At 36.5% G+C, this 22,578-nt stretch overlaps 1 protein-coding gene across 2 annotated transcripts in view; it reads left to right on the top strand.

The window, feature by feature from the left end:
• CPED1 (cadherin like and PC-esterase domain containing 1) overlaps positions 1 to 22,578 on the top strand; it is a 265,116-nt gene that overhangs the window by 79,062 nt on the left and 163,476 nt on the right. For both annotated transcript variants that reach the window (XM_008705809.2, XM_008705811.2), the window contains exons 5-6: positions 13,008 to 13,140; positions 14,428 to 14,596. In XM_008705809.2, the coding sequence (XP_008704031.1) occupies positions 13,008 to 13,140; positions 14,428 to 14,596 (302 nt within the window). The remainder of the gene's footprint in view (positions 1 to 13,007; positions 13,141 to 14,427; positions 14,597 to 22,578) is intronic.

Genomic DNA, 22,578 nt, shown 5'->3' with positions numbered 1-22,578 from the left:
CCTCCAGTCAAGGCCAGACATGGTGAACTCCTAGTTGAACACTGATTAGTTTCACACTAAAATTCCACTACAGTGGTAAATAATAACCAGGTAACAGGCTTGTCATCTACCATTGATCACAGGGTTTAAAAGAGCAACAACACAAGGAGGTGTCTTTTCCTTCTTTTCCCAATTTTGGAGATTGTGATGGTGGCATTTAGCATTGCTGAGTTCTAACAATGTCACAACTGGACCTGAAATATTTCTGTTGAACAGAGTATGGAAATAGACGTGTATTTATCCCTCAACTATAAAGCCATAACTATTTATGTCCTTGTGCTCCAAATATTACAGAAGCAGAAAGTTTACTTTGAATCTAAATACAGAATTGAGAAGAAAAGAAGAAAGATTACATGGTTAAGTAAACTGGTCTTTGGCCTAATTTATCGTTTTCAGTTCAGTATTTTGTAATGTTTCTGTTTCTAGATTCCTTCCCTCTCAGTCCTGGGTAGTAGGGCAGTCAACAGCCAATTTTAGAAGAACTGGTGTCATTTAAGGGAAAGAACTTTAAACTATATTCATAGCAGGCTATAAAAAGCAAAGATACCACCCACAATGTGATATTTAAAATTTTCCAGTTACGTGATTTATTGGTAAATCTACACATGTGTTGTGCCGAAAGCAAAATGAGCAAGGTACCAGATGTACTCTGAGTTTTTAATTAAGACTAATTTTACCTATAGGACAAGTTTTAATAGCATATTTTCCTGTTTACAAGCTATGGAAACAACATTTTAAACCATTTGTGAAAAGTCTTTATTATATAGAATATGGCTCACAGGGAATAGCAAAACTGAAAAGCAACCAAAAAATCTGGAGTCTTATGTCTATCTTAAAAACTTCTAGTCAGAAACATGTGCTCTAATGTCAACTCAAGCTCCTAGAAGTAATGGATACTATGGATATTTTAAGTGAATTGGCAAATAAAAGCCAGATTTGGGGGATTGAAGAAAACATTGAGTCAAGAGCAAAATTCTCTGAGAAATCAGGGGTGGTGGCAAGTTGGAAACTGGGTGACTAGTTTTGAAGCATTGTGCTGAAAACCTGAATTGCAAATCATTTGATGGTTAATGGTAGCCATGAACTTTTGTCATTTTTCACTCTAGGTGCATGAAATTGAATGAACAACTCTTGATTTAACTTTTCTCCTAATAGAAATTTCGTGTATTTTTCTCTAAATCTGATTTTGCTGGGCTGCCAGTGGCCTCCCTTTCCTTACAGTAGAGCACGCCAGCAGCCGTCTTAGGCAAAGGGCATGGAGTCACTAATGGCAGGATCTAGGTAAAAATGGCCCTTTTGAGAGAATGTTGAGCATTATGTTGAGTTAAGCAAACAAACAAACAAAAAACACTCCCTCCAACAACAATAGGGCTGACTCCAAAAGCCTTGAGGAGTAGTTTAGGTTTTTTAAGTTTTCTCTTTTTGTTTTGAGGGAAGGAGAGGTGGCTACAAAATGGCAGTAAGGGGGGAATTAGCCTTACTCAACACACAATGAAATTTCTGCCAAATTCTGCTTTTATAACCCTCGTCTCTCACTGGGCAACCTCCTCTCGCTCACTAAAACACCACCTGTACAACCTGTACGACCTCTCTCCTAATTGGTTTCTATGTCTATTCTCCTCCCTCTAACTCATTTATATAAATTTAAAAAACAAATTTAGGGGCGCGTGGATGACGCAGTCATTAAGCGTCTGCCTTCGGCTCAGGGCGTGATCCCAGCGTTCTGGGATCGAGCCCCACAACAGGCTCCTCTGCTAGGAGCCTGCTTCTTCCTCTCCCACTCCCCCTGCTTGTGTTCCCTCTCTCGCTGGCTGTCTCTCTCTGTCAAATAAGTAAATAAAATCTTTAAAAAATAATAATAATAAAATTAAATAAATAAAAATAAAAAACAAATTTATTTCTTTCCATTACTCCAAACAACATAACAAAGACATGGTTCCCACTTGAGTATGTATCATTCCTACACAGCTCAGAAAGGAAGACGGGAATACCTGTACTCTGATAATTTTTTCACAGTTATCCAGTATTTTCCCCTTTTGACTTAAAGCTAGCTTGACTTTTTTTCCACTGCTTAACAATCCAAGCTTTTTTCATTTTATTGAAAGATTTTGTTCTTAAGTAATCTCTACACCCAGCATGGGGTTTGAACCCACAACCCTGAGATCAAGAGTCGCATACTCCACCAATCAAACCAGCCAGGCACCCCAACAACCCAAGTTATTAAATTCATTTTCCATTGAGTCAAACTATAGCTGAGAGTTGGATTGGTTAACCCATGACTTTGAACCCCTAACTGATGACAGAGCTCACAGGATTTTTTAAAGTAATGACTATACATTTTTAATTTGTTGAAAATGACTGAATGTTATTGGATGACACAGTCATTTTCCCTAAGGCATTCAATGTATTTGGTAAGAAAAAAACAAGATATAAATGACTTGTTATCCACCATCCACCTATTTTAAGGCATCTAAGTGGCAGTTTAGAACTGGATGTTCAGTCTGGGATTGCTATTCAGGGACATGCAGACAAGTGAGGTTAATTGAGATAAAATGCTGATGTCAGAACTAAAGTCTGAGTTAGAGTGTATTAAATCTCTGAAAAGTAATTCATATATGTAGTTATACATATGTATAAAATATATATAAGTTAAATAATTTATATATATGTGCATGTATGTATATGCACATGTATATACATACATGCACATATATACTAAAAGCATCTTGGCGATACAAAAGAGATGTATAAATAAAATATGAAGAATACCCTTGGGGCATCTGGGTGGCTCTGTTGGTTAAGTGTCCAACTCTTAATCTCAGCTCAGGTCTTGATCTTGAGGTTGTGAGTTCGAGCCCTGCATTGGGATCTGTGCTGGGCATGGAGCCTACTGAAAAGGAGAAAAAAAAAAGGAAGAAGAAGAAGAAGAAGAAGAAGAAGAATATTCTTATAGAAAATAATCATTCGAATTTAGTGTCCTGACCTAAGTTCTACAGGGAGAAGAGACAGCTTAACTTCAGGGTTTAAAATCTAGACAAGATTAGGAAAAGAAAAACTCAAAATTTTAATCACCTAATTAACATTTTTAAAGATCAACAATTACTTAGCACTTCAGATATGAAGGCGCATCCCGTTTCAGCTCAATTAATTAGTTAATTCTTTAGTCATTTACAAGATATAAGATAGGTCAAATGTACCTGGCTAATGATCATCTTACCTAGCTAAGGTTGAAAACTGAGACACCATTTCAGAAATTCTTGTCAGGTTCTCCCTGGCTTCTGACTCTTGCCCTTTGTGTCCTCATCCATATTAGGAGTGGACTCTTGTATTACAATGCTGCTCAGCCACGCCTGACCTCCACGGACTCCAGTTATGTCACCAGTCAGTTGGACAGGGGAAAGGACTTGAGGATAAAATGGTTCCATAAAAACATGTTTGCTCAGTGTCCTAACCAAAAATCTTTTCTGACATATTTCCATATACAGACCTATTTCTGGCATTTGGATCTCTGACCCTCATTAAATTTCACTTCAGCAATTGGCTCTAGTCTCTGTGTATTCTATATTTTTGTCTCAATCTTGGAGTCAGATATTATAAAAATATTGATATTCTAAATATGTACTTTGTTCACATATAATACATTACTTATAAATAGCATAAAAGTGGAGAAGCAGATTGAGAGTAATACCATGCACATTTTATTATACCAAAAACATAGGGTAAAAATGGAAGGTTGAGTTGGTCTGTGAAGTTGCCATTAAAGGAGAAATAGGTTAATGCATGGTTTCATTTAGTGTTTGTGTCTTACATTTAAATTAGGATTGACTTCAATATTCTTAAAAAGAATTTGGAATCACAAATTTTTAGTAAGTCATTAATTATTCTGATATAAACTGTATCAATAATATCTCATGGTTTACGCCAGAAAATGTTCCTGAGGAAAAAAGTTTAATATTAATAAAATGATTAACTTATTTTCACAATGGGTGGGTTTAGACAGCTATTCTATTATCATATTTGTTGCACCCTATGTATTAATATTTGTTGGAGGTTGTGTTTCAAATTGTTATTAATGATGCTCATTAATTTATACTGAATTATTCATCTTTGGTCTTGCTGAACTAGTCAAGCATTTTTTTCCCTTTTTCCCTGGAAAATTCATGCAGAAAAATATCAAAGCAAAATTAAGCTGCCATAAAGTAATAAAACAATCTTTCATGCTGTTTGGTCATTGCAGTGAAATCACAGGGGCAAGAAAATTGAAATAGTAGTCTAGACATAGCTTTTATTACCAAGGAAAGTGAACAGAATTCAAGGTTCTTATGTTGTCATGGTCAAAACATAGAGCAGTCCATGGGGAAAATTGTTTTTGTACAATTGCATGACTTTGACACTTCCACTGAAAAAGAACAGAAAGGAGAACATTTATGGCTTGCATTTACTGAGTGCTCAATAAGAATTTGATTGATTGATTGGTTACTTGGTGGAAACTTTATACAATGACTACTTCTTTCAAGCACGTTGTCGTGTCATTGATCTAGTAATTTTTATGGGTCAGATTGTATCTCCATTTATATCAGGACATGGACTGCAACTTATTTCCTACAACACAAAATGGAAGTTATTCTTTTCCCCCCAAAATTACTATACTGACAGACTATGGTATTTGTGTTTGTGGTTTTATACACCCTTACATGGTAACATAAGATATATGTTCTGAAACTATAGAGACTAAATGATTGGTATCAAATCCACATAGGTAGTAACATAATAATGTCAAATCTTGAGAAAGGAATTTTGAGTTGCTTGGCTTAAGGTTAAGAATTATGTATTAATAATGCCACTTGCATAAAATGAAGGTAAAAATGTATTAAGGAATTGATGTGTTTGGAGCACATGGATCCTCAAACTAAACCATTTAAATACAAGTGTAGGTCTGAAATAGTCTAGGGACTTTTGTCTATGGGCAATAAATTTGTTGACTAAGAGCTAATTCTGTTGACTAAGAGTTGGTTGTGTTGGTTGTTTGTGGAAAAGTCCCTTCCTGAACAAAACAGAGAGGAATAGACTTAAATATTGCAAAACTGGGTCAGTCCTAGGCTTACCCCATCCACAGAAACCTAGCCTTAACACAGAACTCCTTTAAATATGTGCAACAACAGGAAATGAACTGCTTTGCTGGGAGATCGCAATGCTAAATTTGAGGAAAGTCACTAAAACCAGTGTGTTTTTACAAGCTACTTCAAATAAAATTGCTGTGTTTTATTTTGGTCTACACATCTGTGCTTATCACATATTTCCTGCTTGTTCTTAAGTGACTAATGTCAAATGTCACATGTTTAAGAATCACGTAAAAGAGGATTTAATAGATTAGCCTTTGTCTGATAGTCAGCAGTGATGAAGAACACTTAGTGTTGAATAAATTCAAAAGGAATAACATTTAAGTTACACTTTGTGAAGTTTCTAGTTATAAACAGATTTCCTAGGTTATAGAAAAGGATTACATTAAACTACTACTAGTAGTAGCTATTTAACATTTTTTGAGCATTTAATATATACCAAGGGCTGGGCAAAGCCCTTTAAAGAAAATTTTATATTTAATTCTGTCAGGATCCAAATGAGGTATGTTCTTATTATTACTACTGTTAAAATTCTCATTTTCCAGATAAAGACACTGAACTTAGAAAAGTTAAGGAATTTGTTCACGGTCATACTTATGAGTAGGAATCCTTGGATTTTTTAAATAAATGTTCTTTGGAATATTATTTGTAAAATATTGTTGAAGAAAAAGTATGAGATAGCAACCGTATTGCAACATCCTGAAGAAATCAGAACACGCATCTTTATTGGGTTCATCCATGTCTTCCCAAGGCACAGGTTTAGTTTGCTTGGGGAAATAAATGCAGCCTTGGTCCCCAAATCCGTCTCTTATATGAAGTCCGTGTAAGGGCAGCCTTCCTCTTGGCTGTCTGCTGGTGACCTTCTCTTCCATGGTTTTCTTTGCTTGCTGTGGGTTCCAAGGGGCTCTGCTGATATTAGACCTCTTGGCCTTTGATAGTTCCTCTCCGAGTGTCTATCTCTGCTTCCTCCCTGGAGCCTCGCCTGTATTGTTGCTGTGTCCCAATGGGGTCATAACACATCATGCTACTCTAACAAATACCTCATTGAAGAGGACAGAGAAAAACCAATTCCTGCCCATGTTACGCTAAGTTCCTAGGTCAAGAACAAAAGGTTATACCATACAACTCTAGTAAATCTGCTCAGCAGTTAGCTTGCTCATTCTTTTCATTTCAGCCCTTTTCTCTATGGCCAGTGCACTTATCTCTAGTTATTTGGTTAAGAAGACATTGGCATTCACTTATTAAGCAGAGATATCTTGACCTCCTATGTTAAGTGCTGGCCTAACTGTGTTTGGCACTAGATATGCAATGGAAAGAAAAACCCAGAATTCCTGACTTCATAGAGCTCCTGGTCCAGTAAACTGATTCTGTTTGAAGTACTTAATACTTAAAACAGTCCCTCCTCTCTAACTGCAAATGAGTGATCAAGTTGGTGAACCTGAATGTACCTGGTGGTGTGTTTCCTCCCCATTTTGTATAGGGCTCAAGAAATGAAGGGGTCATTGATATCCCCCAAATACTTTCTCACAGGGTGGGAGCTCAAAGGAGATCCAGATACAGCCTCTCCTATGTGGTTTATTAGGCCTCACACAAAGAAAATGGCAACTGATTGACCTTGTGAAGCAGTCGGAATTGCTGGAATATACCTAAATCACAGAGGGACCATATTCCAGCCCTGGCCCTTGGACTCTTGCCACTTACCTATTCCATTAGGTCATATATATAGCATATATTAAAAATTATAACATAACTTTATGGAAACATAAATTTCCACCAGGAATTTAGAATTATAAAGGACCTCAGAAATCATGTAGTTGTTCGTTCAGTAAATATTTGTTTAGTACCCACTGTGCTTGCTGCTGTCTTTTTCATTATCATGCAAAGGAGGACATAGATTCAGAGGTGAGGATATTTGTTCTCTTTTAGGAATTAGCAGAACTTGGGCTACACATCTATTGTTTTCAAAGCATATACTAAATACTCATTGTATGGTTTCAAGTTTGTCCCTCATATTAGTCAGAGTTTTCCATGGGAACAGAAAATAAGATCTATCTATCTATCTATCTATCTATCTATCTATCTACTATTTATATATTCATTGAGAGGGAAGGATAGAAAGAGATGTACTGTAATGTATTGGCTTATGTGATTCTGGAAGTTGAGAAGTCTCATGATCTGCCATCTGCAAGCTGGAGACTCAGGAAAGCTGGTGATGTAGAGAGCCGATGGTTAGATTCCAGTCCAGGTCTGAAGCCTGAGAACTGAGTGTACTAAGGGCAGGAGAAGATTGATGTCACAGCTCAATTAATCAGTCAGAGAGCAAATTCAACCTTCCTTTGCCGTTTTCTGTTCAGGCACCCAACAGATTGGTTTGATGCCCAGCCACCTCTGGGAGAGCTATCTGCTTTACTCATTCCACCAGTTCAAATGCTGAGCTCCTCTGAACATACCTCATAGACACACCCATAATGTTTAAGCAGCTATCTGGGTATCCCTTGGCCCAATCAAGTTGACACATAAAATTAACCAATGTGCCCTTTCGTCTTTCCTACCCACAGACATTCTGACCACTGGAACCTTCTTTGACAGGTGGTATCTTTATGTACTCCCTTGCTTCTCTCCAATAGGCATCACAGTGTAGGAAGAGAAATGTTATGAATTACTGATATTTGATCAATATTCAACCATTTTTTACCTAACAAAGGCAATTTCGTATGATTCATATGATTCATCTTAAGCCATGATCTACTGCCATGTACAAATGCTCTTATTAGAGATCAAAGCTAGTATTTCTTTCTTACTCACTCTTCCCTATGTGCATCGACATGCACACACTCTCATACACACATATGATTGTTTCCCCAGGACATGTAGCTAGTAAGAAAAAAACTAAGGCAAAAGTTCATAGTTTCCAATACAGGGTCTGCCCTGGATAGTCTCCATTTGCTCCTTCACTCTAGACCCTTCCCCAGGAAGCTGTCCACCGCATACTGCATCAATGTGGCTCCGTTGTTCCCTGACTTCCAGCAGATCAGGAAGAAAGAACTTTGGGATAGTTATCCCCTACCTGCTTCCCTGCCAGACCCTGGTTTAGAAGTGCCTCTGTTCTTCTACCTGTGGCCATAGCTCATGCTCAGCATCCTCTCCCACAGCTATGCCCTTTGCTTGGCTCTATAAATCGCCACGTGGGCTAGGGGAGGGAAGAGCTTCAGCCCTTAGAAGCCCTGGGAACTTCACTACTTATTGTTTTCCCCTAATGCTACCCACTTTAACAGTCCCCTTCTGTAATAATTTCTTGGTTAGTAGTCTCTTCACTTACCTGTTTGACTCTACCATCTATTCATTTTCTCCCAGGGCCCTGACTCAGTTTTTTCCTGGCTATGACTTTAGTTTGTGCATATATTAATTTATATTTGTTATGTATGTAAGTTCTGCGGGCATGTTTGCATAGCTATACCTGTGGGCTGAGGACTAAGACTTGTAAATGTCTTTGGGTAGAAAGAACAATTAATATATCCACAAATGGTACTTATTTATACTTCTAATCTCAAAACTAATGGTTAATTATTAATTAAGACCTTTTATCTTCACTGGAAGTTTTAAAATAGGAAAATACTGGCTAAGTGTAACTTCCTAATATGAAATGCAATACAATATTCAAACATTTATGAAATATAATTACATTTCCACTATTACTTTCCTATTAATTATTAGCTCTGGGCAAAACATTAAATCAAATACAGTATAAATTTGCCTGCTAATCTTTGCTAGTTTTCCAGTGTATAGTCTTTGCCTATTATGTATATAATTTATGCCATATAGAAGAGAAAAAAATAAAATATTTTTAATACATTAGGATACCATTTTGTTCTCCAAGTACACATTGACTTAACTCCCCCACCCTCCAAACTAGCTCATTGATAGAACAAACATTTACTGAGCACTTGATATGCATCAGCATTGTGTTCAGTGAGATTCATGGGAAATCATATTCTGGACTCTAGGAGACTCCTTGACATTGTCACACACCCATTTAGCATTGGTTGGTAAGAATCAAAATGAAAACCCGGATCTTGTGGTTCTGATTTAATCTTTCTTTTCTTAAAACTGCACCATACTTAGTGGGTACTGGGTGCCTCGCCAACCAAATGTTAGAAGGCAGGAGAAAAGCAGTCTTCATGTATCCTTAAAAAATTGTTCGTTTTTTTCTCTGGGTAAGCAGTAAAGTTACAGACTTCATAGTTCTTTAAAATAAACTAGGAGTAGCCAATAAATAAAAACACATAGATATTTCACATCTGTATCTGCTTATTCATTCAGTCCTCATACTGTGGGGTAGAAAAGCCCTTAAGACACGTGCTAGGCCCTCCATATTTAATTACTTTCTAAAAATATTTAACAAATATGCGTTAATGAATTACAGGGCCATTTAACAGACTATCATAGGCACTCATGTCCCAAATTTCTCCCAAAAACAGAAGCTAGTGTTGGCATTATTTATAGAAGATCTCTAGTTTTCTGTGTGTATTGGGTGGTCAAGGAAGAAGAGGGGAATGGAATATTAAAATAAGTGGATTGGACTGGTTTGTTGAGAGACCCTTTGATAGAAAAGCCAAATGAAAGATGAAAGGAATAGTGACTACTGACAATTCTTTGACTCTGTTAAGTAAGAACCTTGGGTATTTAAGATTTCCACAATTATTTATCATAGTTCCAAAAAATGTAGTTGCAGCTTTTACATATATTAATGGAGCTTGTTTTTTTACTGATTTTTAAAAATTTATTCATTTGAGAGAGAAAGAGTAGAGCACGAGAAGGGGGGAGAGGCGAGGGAGAAGCAGACTCTCCACTGAACCAGGAGCCCGAGGTAGGGTCAATTCCAGGACCTGGAGATCAACACCTGAGCCAAAGGCAGATGCTTAACCACCTGAGCCACGCAGGCGCCTCTTAATGGAGTTTGTTTTTAATTTTTGGCTGTAATCAAGGGAAATGGGAATGATTTTAGATGTTAGGGAACATCTAATTAGAGGGGTTTTTTTTGTTGTTTTTTTGGGGTGGAGTTTAGAATCATTAAGAGTAACCTCTGACCTGGAATAAGATAATGGAAAGTTATATGTGTATATATACATATACGTATATGTATATGTATACATAATATGTATATGTGTGTATATATATGTGTGTGTGTATATATATATATGTGTGTGTGTATATATATACATATACACATATATATGTGTATATATATGTATATATGTGTATATATATGTGTATATATATATATATATATACACATACATATATCACAGGTGTAAAAGTTACTTTAATCAATATTAAATTCCACTGTTCAACCACAGTTTCAGGGCCCGATGTGGAACTCTGACGTTGTTGACAATTCCTATATTGGATTCCTTGTGCTCTGTGTTATAGGCTCTTCCACTTGAACTAAGACAAAAAAAGGTGAATACAATTGTTTATTCTTTGACATATTTGCTGACTACTTCTTCCTGAAAATCATTGAGCTACTCTGTTGGTGAAATCGTTATAGGGGCAGTTTCTTCAAGGTCAGCTCTGCTTGGGCTTCGGATCAATGCTGTGCTTCCTGGCAGTAAGGATAAAAAGGAAATCAGAGTAAATTACACTGTTCTCGTATTATACAAAAGAAGGCCACAAATTAGCTCTTCTGGAGAGACAAAATCTTTCCTAGTAATAAATCCTAGAAAATGTCTACTTAGTGAAAAAGAGAGAACGTGTTTTCTTACTGTAAATTTAAAGGATTATATAAACATTTCAACTCTTCTTAAGTTGTGATTCCCAAGGAAAGAAATTACCTTAATGACTCTTCATTTGTCACCTCCAGAAACAAGCAATTTGAGTATTTCTTTTATTATGATGTATTAGAACTTCATTAATAAGGAAGCCTTACAAGTAGGCTATCATTTTTGGAAAAAGATCACACTGTGCTAAATAATGAGATATGGGAATACATTGAACAGCTTGACTTCTGCTGACTTTTACTTAAGAGTGTGAAGTGTTTTAAATTAGACTATGTTAGTATTGATGAAACGTGCACGAGGGGGAAAATAATTTAAAGGCTTTGTTCCATTTTGAGAGCTAGATAAATTGTATAATTTAAAAATAAATCACTGTGACCTGGCGGCAAGGAAACAACAACTCTCCTGTGCTGTCGGAGGGAGTGGAAATTGGGGCAGCCTTTTTGGAAGCCAATTCAGTAATACCTATCAAATTGGCAATGCATTTATTTGTTGATCTGGCAATTACACATACAGACTAGACTTTGCCCCTAGATAAACTTGTAAAAGTACAACAAAATAGAGTTAGAAGAGCATTCATTGTGCAGTATTTTTGAGATAACAAAAGGAAAAATTACAAATATAATCTGAACACACAACAATAAGAGAATGATTAAATCAAATGTATATCCATTTAACAGCACACCCTAAGCCATTAAGAAGTATAATGTAATTCTAGGTGTGCTCCGATAGAGGATTTCAGAATGGATTGGTAGGTAAATATGCCAGACATAGATCATTATACAGTAATCCCCCCTTATCTGTGGGGAATGCATTCCAGGACCCCCAGTGGGTGCCTGAAACTACAGATAGTACTGAACCCTATATGTACTGGGTTTTTTTTATACATACACATCTAAGATAAAGTTTATTTTATGACTTAGTCATAGTAAGAGATTAACAACAACAACTAATAATAAAATAGAACAATTATAACCAGACTGTAATAAAGGTTATGTGAATGTGGTCTCACTCTCTCGAAATATGTTAGTGTACTGCATTCATCCTTCTTGCGATGATGTGAGATAACAGCCTTTAGGATGAATTGGAGGTGAGTGACACCGGCACCATGACATAGCATTCGGCTGCTACTGACCTTCTGATGGTACATCAGGAGGGTCATTTGCTTCTTGACTGGGTAACTGAAACTGAGGAAAGCAAAACTATAGGTAAAGGAGACTACCATAATGTCTCTTTTGGATAATTTAAAAAGCAGAAATACCTGCATATATAAGTTATATAGATATATTGCTATTTACATCAATTTACATGTTGAAGACCCACATGCATCTTACCCATTGTGCACTGATTTAGATTTCAAAAGTAAATATGTAAGCATACTGCTTTGGCAGAGAGGGGTCCCAGATAGGGTTGGATCACTGGATGCTTTTTTTTTTTCCAATTTGATAATGTTCTATACAATTTGAATTTTTTTAACCATGTACATTCAATACATTTGTTTTTTAAAAAATATCAGTGAGCGTTTTGAGTAAATCATTACTGTTGGGCTTCACTTTTATATACTTTAAAAAACTATTAAATACTATTTTACAAAATAAGAAAGCACTGTTGTTGAGTTGACCAAGATCGTGAAGCATGACAGACTCTATAGCACGTGAGGGACTGTGCTATTGTCAGGAAATCAACTCAAGTTGTCCACATACTATTCGCATCACAAGCAGAAGTTAGCCATGCAGCCGTCTTCCCCATGTTAACAGTGCATCTCTTCTGCGTGTGGATCGATGTGCCTGGTGCCGGACAGTTGGAAACATCCTATCTACCCTTTCTGAGCAAGAAGAGTTGAAATCAGTTACTACAATTTTTTTCCTAGTCTGTTGTAATAGAACGAACTGCAAAACAAAGGCCTCTCTAAACATGCGTTATTGGATGGATCTAACTTTGATTCAGAATGGAGGAAAAAATGGGTTGCCTATTTCCCATACACGCTGTAGTTGAACACAGCAAACACTATTTTGGAGCCATTTCAAAAAGAAACAATAGCATGACTGGTTCTTGTTCTTTTGAATTTTTTCAGAATTGCGACTTCCGGTGAGCCCCTCTGTGTGTCTGGATCAGAGCATACAGTTGAAGCTGAGCACTCCGGGTCACCTTTTAAAAACAGCGAAGCCGCCTATGGGGAAACCATGGGACTGGCAACGAGAACAGCTGTAAGCTAATCATTCTGAATTGTTATATCCAGCGTGCATTCTTGGAAACAGCTAACAAGAGAAAACCCCTGAAGATATCTAGGGGGTATTACATGTTTGAATTATTAGGTTCTGTTACATAAAATTTCAGCTATCTCTTCTTAATAAAGAACGCCATCATTGATTTTCTTCTAGACTAATTCAAACCTCTCTTGCCGTAGAATAAACATTTGGGTAAATAGGACTCTTATCTAGGAAGTTACATTAATGGAAATTGAATTTGAAGCCTTGACAATGGGAAACTATAAAATTTTAACTTCCATTTTATACTCAAATGGCATTGCCCTAGTCTATGAGTGTGGCTGAATGAATTTTTTTTCTTGTTAATATTTTTTGTATGGCTCCTAGAATCTAAGAAAGCAACTGCAGGTTACCAAATTATTTAAGTTATCTCCAGGGAAATGAATTTGTAACGTAGATAAATTATAGCGAAAAATTAAAAGATTTTCACTATCCAAGAGACAAAATAGTTTACTTCATCTAATTTTATAATAATTAGGTAGATTTCTACAGTTAATAGTATTTATTGAAGAATCATATGCATCTCCTGCTTACCTAGACTTCAAAAGTTGAAATAGCACGGTTTATATAAATACTGTGCAAAAAGCAAGTAATTAAACATTTTGGCATATTTTATGATGAAAGTATGCTTGTTTCATCACAAAATATTAATGTTAATTTTCTGTTGTAGACTGAAGTGTTATCTTCATACTTTATCCTTTAAATTAACCCGTAATTATCTGTGGTGACAGTTATTGGGTAGAATCAGACTAGTAGGGAACGTATTTTGGCATATTTTTGGTGACCCGTCCACTATTGAAAAGTATAATATTTTTTCTTGTCAAAGAGAAGATAGAGCAAAGGCAGGCCAGGGCAGGATGGGAAAAAATCTTCACTATTCCCTAAACTGTAATTTGCATTACTTCTGTTGTAATGGTACATACATGAACAATTTACATTTTTTAAATCTTTAAACCTTATTTTAGGTACTCTTTTCCTATCTTCCTTTCTCTTAAAAATTTTTTAATTAGTCTACCAGAGTGGAGAACTCTTACCAATTTGATCTCCTCTCTCTGTACCTGTATATCCCCTGGTAGCAATGCTAATGTGCATTGAAACTGCTTAAGAAAACCTACACATTGAAGGCGGGGTCCAACAAAGAATAGATGAGTGTACAAAGCTTCAAGGTAATTTACAAATGACGTGTTTTAAGTAATGGAGCACTAACTATGCTGGTTTATTTTTTAGAAATCAAACAACAGTCCTTGCTCCACATGAAATAATCTTCAGAACTGAAGAATTATCTGTGATTCTTAAAGCGTATGTGTTGGTGACATCCTTAACACCTTTGCGCGCATTCATTCATTCAACTGGCACAGTTTGGAATCCACCAAAGAAAAAACGCTTCACTGTCAAGGTAAAATTTCCGTCGAAGCTGTTATCTCACTCAAAGTATACTGAAGATAAGTAAAGTGAATTGAGCTGCCTTTCTCTGACCTTTATGATTATCGAATCCCATTGAAAAAAAATTGCCTCATTTTATTGCTGCAAGTAGAGATTTTCATTTAATAGGTGCAGGTTCAAAAAGGAACTGGAAACAGCTTAACTCACTAGGGATCACAAAAGCTACATCTTGTGTTCTCAATTCATCATTTTAGTTCCATTCTTTGACCCATTACAAAGCTAATCCTCAGCTGTGTTCTGTTTTCTCGACTTTCCACTTAATCAAGAAAAATATAGCCATTGCAACAAATGAAAATAAAATTTTTCCCTTACGTTTTTTCTTCATTCTGACGAAGCAAAATGCCTATTTCATTACAATAATCTATGTGGAATATTTGCTGAGTGAAAAACAAAGCTCTCAAGTGTGCCTAAGCTAGCAAACCCTGACATAAAGCATGATGAGAAAGTTTTCTGGGAAGAACTTAGTAACAACCACAAAAAATTTAGTTATATAAGGTAACGGAGGTTACCTCAGTTGAAAATAAGGTCTAGTAACAACATATTGGGTAAATTTTAAGAAGTTTCCAATCCTATTTTATTTTTTAAGAAGATTTTATTTATTTGCGAGAGAGAGAAAGCACAAGTGGGGGAGGGGGCGAGGGAGAAGAAGAGCAGGGAGCTGGATGTGGGGCTCGATCCCAGGACCTTGAGATCATGACCTGAGCTGGAGACAGACCAGAACCCTGAGATCACGACCTGAGCTGAAGACAGATGCCTAAATGACTGAGCCACCCAGGCACCCCAACAAGTTTTCAATTTTAGAGAAATAATTGTTCAGAGGACAGGTAAGAGGAAATAGGAAGAAACTAAAAGAACACACAACGTATCTTAGCTTGTATGTTCTTTCAGTTTCTTCCCATTTTCTCATATCTGTCCTCTGAACAGTTATTTCTCTAAAATCAAAAATTTCTTCAAAGAACAAATACTACATGATCCTATTTATATGAGAATCTAAAATTGTCAAACTCACAGAAGCAGAGAATAGAACGGTAGTTACCAAGGGGCTGGGGGAAAGGGGAAATGAGAATGGATTGGTCAACTGGTACAAAGTTTCAGCTATGCAAGATGAGTATGCCCTAGAGTTTTATGGACAGCATAGTGCCTACAGTTAATAATACTAAGATTTGTTAAGAGAATAGAACTTTTTGGGGCGCCTGGGTGGCGCAGTCATTAGGCATCTGCCTTCAGCTCATGGCGTGATCCTGGTGTTCTGGGATCAAGTCCCACATTGGGCTCCTCAGCTGGGAGCCTGCTTCTTCCTCTCCCACTCCCCCTGCTTGTGTTCCCTCTCTCGCTGGCTGTCTATCTCTGTCAAATAAATAAATAAAAAATCTTTAAAAAAAAAGAGAATAGGACTTTTGTTAAGTGTCCTTATCACTAAATAATACATACATAAATACATACTTGGGAGGTAAAATCTGGAAGGAATAGATGTGATTATGGCTAGATTGTGGCAATGGTTTCATAGGTGTATCATCAAATTGTATGTGTTAAATATATACAATTTTTTATATTTCAATCATAATAAAGTGATTTAAAAAAAAAGAATGTACAAGTGCCTTTCATAGTTTCAAGAGATTCAGAAGTGACTGAACCTGATATTTTTCAGAATTTCTCTTATATAAACTACATTGTAAATTCTGGAAAATATTTCAGGGGCGAAAAATCTTTAAATGGCCCATTAAATATTGTCAATTAAAAAAAGATCAGCATGATAGAAGATACAGGTGCTATGTTCCTTAGTATACTAGACGGCTGACATTTTAAGGAGATACTATTGATGGCTTAAGTCTTAAGGGCACTTTATTTTAAGGACAATCATCAGGTGTTTTTTAGTTAATTATGGAAAAGTGGAATCAAATTTGGTTTGTCTTTCATGTTATCTCCCACTAGTCTTTACAGTGGTTGTTTATATTTCCCTAAGTACCTTACATTATTTTCAAATTTCCCTTTCTATTAGGTTGAATTATATGAAACTGTTGATATTTTGTCATTTTTGTCCTACAAAAAATTGCAATTTCATATGATGCAACCTAATACTTGGAACTCAGGTACCGAGAGAGAAAACGAATCATATTCCTCAATTCATGTCACATCCAGGCATTCAACAAATGTTTACTCAGCACATTCCAAAATCCCAGTTCTTGTAGAATTGCAATAGCAGTCTGTCCAAGACTCCCACATCTATTGATGCAATCTCCTTTATCCCCATTCCCCATTCTATTCCCTTGCTCCTCAAAAGACCATCATTATATTGATTTAATGCATATCTTTTCATTTAGATGATCGTAAAATACACAGTTTTGTTATGCATACATGTGCTTTTAATTTATGTAAATTGTATTGCATTAGAGATTTTTTTCTTTTACCTGTTTTATGTGTGCACTACATATTTTCAAGAAGGAAACAGTCACATTGTTATGTGTACACCTTCTGTGTTTCTTTTCATGGATGTACAGTGTTCTACATGTGTATTCGGTTACAGTTTACTTACCCACTCCTCCAATGATAGACAGCTTGATAGGTCCAACTCTAGGCCAAACCAAATAGCATTTCAAATGTACAAATTCTTAGATATGACTCTTTAGGAACCTGCATATTATTTTTCTGGAGAATATATACCTATCATGGGACTTGCTAGGTCATAGGATATGGGTTCACTTGATAGAATTAAATAATGCCAGCTTACCCTCCAGAAGGCCTGTATCAGTTTCTATGCCACGAGCAGTCTCGCCATGTTCTCACAACCTGCTCAACACTTGACCTTTCCAGTTGCAACAGGTGACAAGTGACATTTTACTCTTGCAAATTTGTTGTCTGTTAACTTTATCCATAATGTCCTCTGTTGGTCAGGAATCTTCAATTGATTATTCAAATTAATGTTTCCTTATAATTCCCGCTTTGGAGATTTAGTTCCAGGAATTGTTTCTTATCTCTAAGACATGGGGTGAGCTTCTCCACTTTCTTCTATTACCTTTATAATTTTTTCCGGGACATAAATATATTTTATTCAACTAGAGTTCACCTTTGTTCCAGATTTCTTTTTCTATATAATCAATTCTCACAGGCTAAAAACGCATCATTTCCCATGAATTAATATCACCTTTACTGTATAAGTTCCCATTTGTATATGAGGCTGCTTCTGAACTCTCTGTTCTGTTTCAGCTGGCCCACCTGTTTTTAGTATTTTGGCAATATACGTATATCTTTGTACCGGGCAGGGAGATTCCTCCTTTCTACTTTTTCTTTTCAAAATTAAATTAGCTATGTTGTACACATTTATTTCCTCATGCATATTTTAGAATATCAAGTATATTTTTAAAATCCTATAGTAATTTCAGTATATAATTACATTGAATTTGTAGTTTAATTTTTGAAGAATTGAATGTTCACATTATTAAGTCTCTCAGATCATTTTTTTCCTTTATTAGAGTTTAAAATTTTTTCTCCACAAAGATCTTATATGTTCTCACTTATGTTTATGTCTAGATTCCTTAGAATATTTGTCGATACTCTTTTTGAAATTATATTGTCTAATCAGTTATTATTAGGATAAAGAAATACTATTTTTGAAGTTGAACTTGTATTTGGTAAACTTGTTCCAATAATTTTACCATTATTACCATTGGGTGTGGGTTTTCAAGACAGATGATTATTTTATCTGCAAATAAGGTCATGTTAATCTCCTCCTTTTTAATTCTTTCTTTTCTTTCTTTCTTTCTTTCTTTCTTTCTTTCTTTCTTTCTTCTCTCTTTCTCTCTTTCTCTCTTTTCTTCCTCTACTAATTTTGGTCGGAACCTCCAGTACTATCTTTAAAGGTAGAAATGAAAGTTAAATATTCTCAAATTGTTCTTCATCTTAAAAGGAATGCAACTCAAGTTTCTCTATTAAGTAAAATGCTTGCAGTGGGTTCTTGGTTTTTAATCTTCACAATTCCTGCCAAAGTAATGAGAATAATATAACTAGCCACACTGTACCCATCATCATGTTACAACTATTGCAATATATGGGTAATTTTGTTTCCTCCGCACCCTCTCCACTCCCCTTCCCAGACAATAGTTTATTTTGAAACAAATCCCAGACATCATATGATTTCATTTGTAAACCTTTTTAGAGTGTAGCTTTGAGAGAGATGGATTTATAAACTTTACTAAGTTAAATAAGTTCCCTTCTATTTTTAGCTAGCTAGAAGCCTTTGCCATAAAAAGATTTTGAACTTTATAAATGCTTTTTTCTGCATTAATAAAATCATATGATTTTTTTTCCTCCTCAAGTTTATTTTTATGATATATGACATTGCTAGATTTTCTTTTCATAAAACTTCCTTGCATCACTAAAATAAAACCTATGTGATTATTTGGGGCTATTTTTCAATACTCTGTTGAATTTGTTTAGTTATGATTTTTATGTCTATGTTCATAAATGATATGGACCTATAATCGTATTTTCTTATACTTCCCTTATCTGGTTTTTAGAGTTGAGATCACTGGATAAACTAAACTGGATAACTTTCACTCGTTTTCAGTTTTCTGGAACAACTTGTGTAAGCTAGGAATTACTTCTCCTAGTTGTTTGCAATATCTTCCTGGACTTGTTTCTCTTCTTATTGAGTGTTTCCAACTCGGGCCTGAAGTCTTTTACCTTTTAATTCTAGGAAATTTGTTTTCATTATTTTCGAGACATTTTTGCTCACTGTTTTTTCTTTCTTCTGTTGTCCAGATGTTGACCCCTTTGTTTCATGTGCTGATACCCCTTAAAAAGTATGCACATTTATTAATTTCTTATTTTATTTCCTCTTGTTTCCATTTAATGATTTCTCTTTTCACAGTTCATTTTGCTACTGTCTTCCAGTATTTCCTTGAGTATATGTTTTAAAAGATTTTATTTATTTATTTGAGAGAGCAAAAAAGAGAACATGGGTAGGGGTAGGGGGGCCTGGTGCAGAGGGAGAGGGAGAAGCAGGGAGCCTGACTCGGGGCTCGATCCCAGCACCCTAGGATCATGACCTGAGCTGAAGACAGATGCTTAACTGACTGAGCCACCCAGGTGCCCTTTCCTTGAGTATATTCATCATGCTTTTTTAAAAATTCCTAGTCCATTAGTTTTAGAGGTCAGTGTGCTACCCATTGTACCATGGTGCCCCTAGTCCGTTAGTTTAAGGAGCATCATATAAACCTTTTACTTTGTTGCCCTACTTTTACTTTGTTTGCCTCCTACTGGAGGTAGCTGTATTTCTCATGTGTCCCCTATTTTGTTCTTGGAGCTTCAGCTCCCCTGCAGATACTATTTATTCCAGCTGGTATGCTATTTGCAGAAGGCCAGTCCTGCAGGTGTAACCAAGGAGATGGTAGAGGATGAGTTCCACTCATCCTCAAGTGGAAAACCACTTTCAATCCTTTCCCTCTGCTGCCCCTCTAGCAGGTGGTTTCTCTGGTCAGAATTTCACTCCCTAAACTCTTAGGAAGTAAAGCCTTGGGAGGAGGAACTTCTCTCCATTATAATCCATCAAACTTGAGGTTTGAGAGGGAATGGGGGGAGTAGTGAATGTCAGATGTTATATAATCTCACACCTCTCCTCATCAAGTCTTCATCCAAGCAGGACATTATCCCCCCCAAGTTAAGCAAGCTGTTTCCTGGGGTGGACTTTACATCCTGAACAGGAATGGAAGAAGCAGTGATTGTCCTTAGGGGATCACAGGGGAGAGGCAGGAGGAAAACAAGAACACTTCCCACCATCCTGTCCTCTCAGAGAAGCCTCTGGCACCCACCCTCCCCACACTCCAGGCGTCCTGTCCCTTGCCACCACTGGCCAAACCAGTTCAAAACAGCTTTCACAATCCCCTTCACACAGGTTTTTATTATTTGTTCTTTTGAAGCTTCCCACTCCCCGCCTTTTGTTTTTTGTTTTGTTTTGTTTAAGCATCACTTCTCCTAAGCCCAGTAGAAATGAAACACTTTTTTGTGTTAATTTTTATATACAGTAGACCGCCTTATCAGCACACTCGCTTTCCGCAGTTTGAGTCTGTCCCCGCCCCTCCCCCGCCCCCAAAGACTTCCGGAAGCAGATGATCCTCCTGATGGATCAGCGGAAAGTCCATAGTAGCCTAACACTAAGTCACAGCGCTACGGCATCGCTTCACTTCCTCCCTCACAGAAGTATTTAATCTCACCCCATCAGGAGAAGAAGGGTGAGTACAGCACAAGAAGATATTTTGAGAGGGCAGAGACCACATTCACTTAACTTTTATTGCAGCCCACTGTTACAATTGTTCTATTTTATCATTAGTTATTGTTGTTCATCTCTTACTGTGCCTAACTGATAAGATAAACTTTCTTTCAGGTGCGTATGTATAAGAAAAAACATAGTATGTCTAGGGTTGGGTACTCTCCGCGGTTCAGGCATCCACTGGGGGTCTTGGTCATATCTCCCCTGTGGATAACGGGAGACTACTGTATTACCTGCAAATCAAGCATGAGAAAAGAAAGCTCTTTGTGATTTGGTTTTCTTTAGCTTTTCACGCTTTAGTCACTACTTTGTTTCTTACTCACATCCTTGTCACGTCTGCAGGGCAGAGGCAAGCTGTAGGTGTAGCACAAAAGCATGCAGTTCTTGTCATTTACATCCTCTCCTTGGGATTTGTCTTTTCAAGATCTTGCCTGATTATTCTGGACAATACCGTTATTTGCCCTCAAAGGGAGGTAGTGCAGCTTCCTGGGTTAATGTGCCAGAGAGCGATTATTTCTTACGAGGTCAAAGTTATACTTGATGCTACAGAGAGATTTCTGAAAACAAGGGAGTATCTATCTACCCTTCAAGTGAAGTACTTACTGCTTCAGCGAAAACAAATGGATTATACTTATCTGTTAAATCACTTGACCATATTCCAAAATACTTCTTCTTCCTGATATTTTTAGATGTGAAAGATGCATGGAAATGGTTCTCAGTGCTAATGTGGAAGATAAGATCCACTTTATTTTTTTTAATTTTTAAATGATTTTTATTATATTATGTTAGTCACCATACAGTACATCCCCAGTTTCCTATAAGATCCATTTTAAAGACTATGTGACATCAGGGGTGCCTGGGTGGCACAGTGGTTAAGCGTCTGCCATCGGCTCAGGGCGTGATCCTGGCGTTATGGGATCGAGCCCCACATCAGGCTCTTCCACTATGAGCCTGCTTCTTCCTCTCCCACTCCCCTGCTTGTGTTCCCTCTCTCGCTGGCTGTCTCTATCTCTGTCGAATAAATGAATAAAATCTTTTAAAAAAATAAATAAATAAAGACTATGTGACATCAAAGTTTTATTAAACACTGTTTTTAAATTCCACAAAACATAGTTGCGTGTGTGTGTGTGTGTGTGTGTGTGGAGTTCTCAATTCAAAGGCTGAATGACTTAGTTAAATCAGTAGTGATTTATGCACAGTGCAGTGAGGCAAACCCACTAACCTGGTTATCAGTGGCCATTTATAGAATATCCTGGCAGCTAAAGGAGGTATGAAAGTAATAACAGATATAACTATGAGCTCATTTATTTCCAATTAGGTTTGCTGCTGAGATGCTTTCTCTACTAAAGCTTTGGAGAGATTTGAAAAATATCAAGGAATGCAAATTTGAGAAATAATGGCAGGTAGATGCTTTGTAAACTAAATTTTTCTAAACTCTCCTTCTATATAATAAAAATAATTTTGAATTTAAGTGTTAGGTGTTTCCAAAGGATGTTCAAATGTAAAAGAGGGGGAAAGATAGAAGAAGGGAAAGAAAATTAATAGCACATGTAACACGTGCTTACTATATCCTTTGATTCAATTTTAAAACAACCAATTTTGCTGCTAAGGCAATGTCATTTTCTTGGTTAATATAATAAATCCAATTTTAAGCGATATTTTATTCAAAA

This window comes from Ursus maritimus, unplaced genomic scaffold, assembly GCF_017311325.1.
Source record: "Ursus maritimus isolate PB19 unplaced genomic scaffold, ASM1731132v1 scaffold_3, whole genome shotgun sequence".
Classification (NCBI taxonomy): domain Eukaryota; kingdom Metazoa; phylum Chordata; class Mammalia; order Carnivora; family Ursidae; genus Ursus; species Ursus maritimus.
The sequence above is the reverse complement of the archived record's forward strand: the minus strand, read 5'-3'. Positions and strand labels throughout refer to the sequence as shown.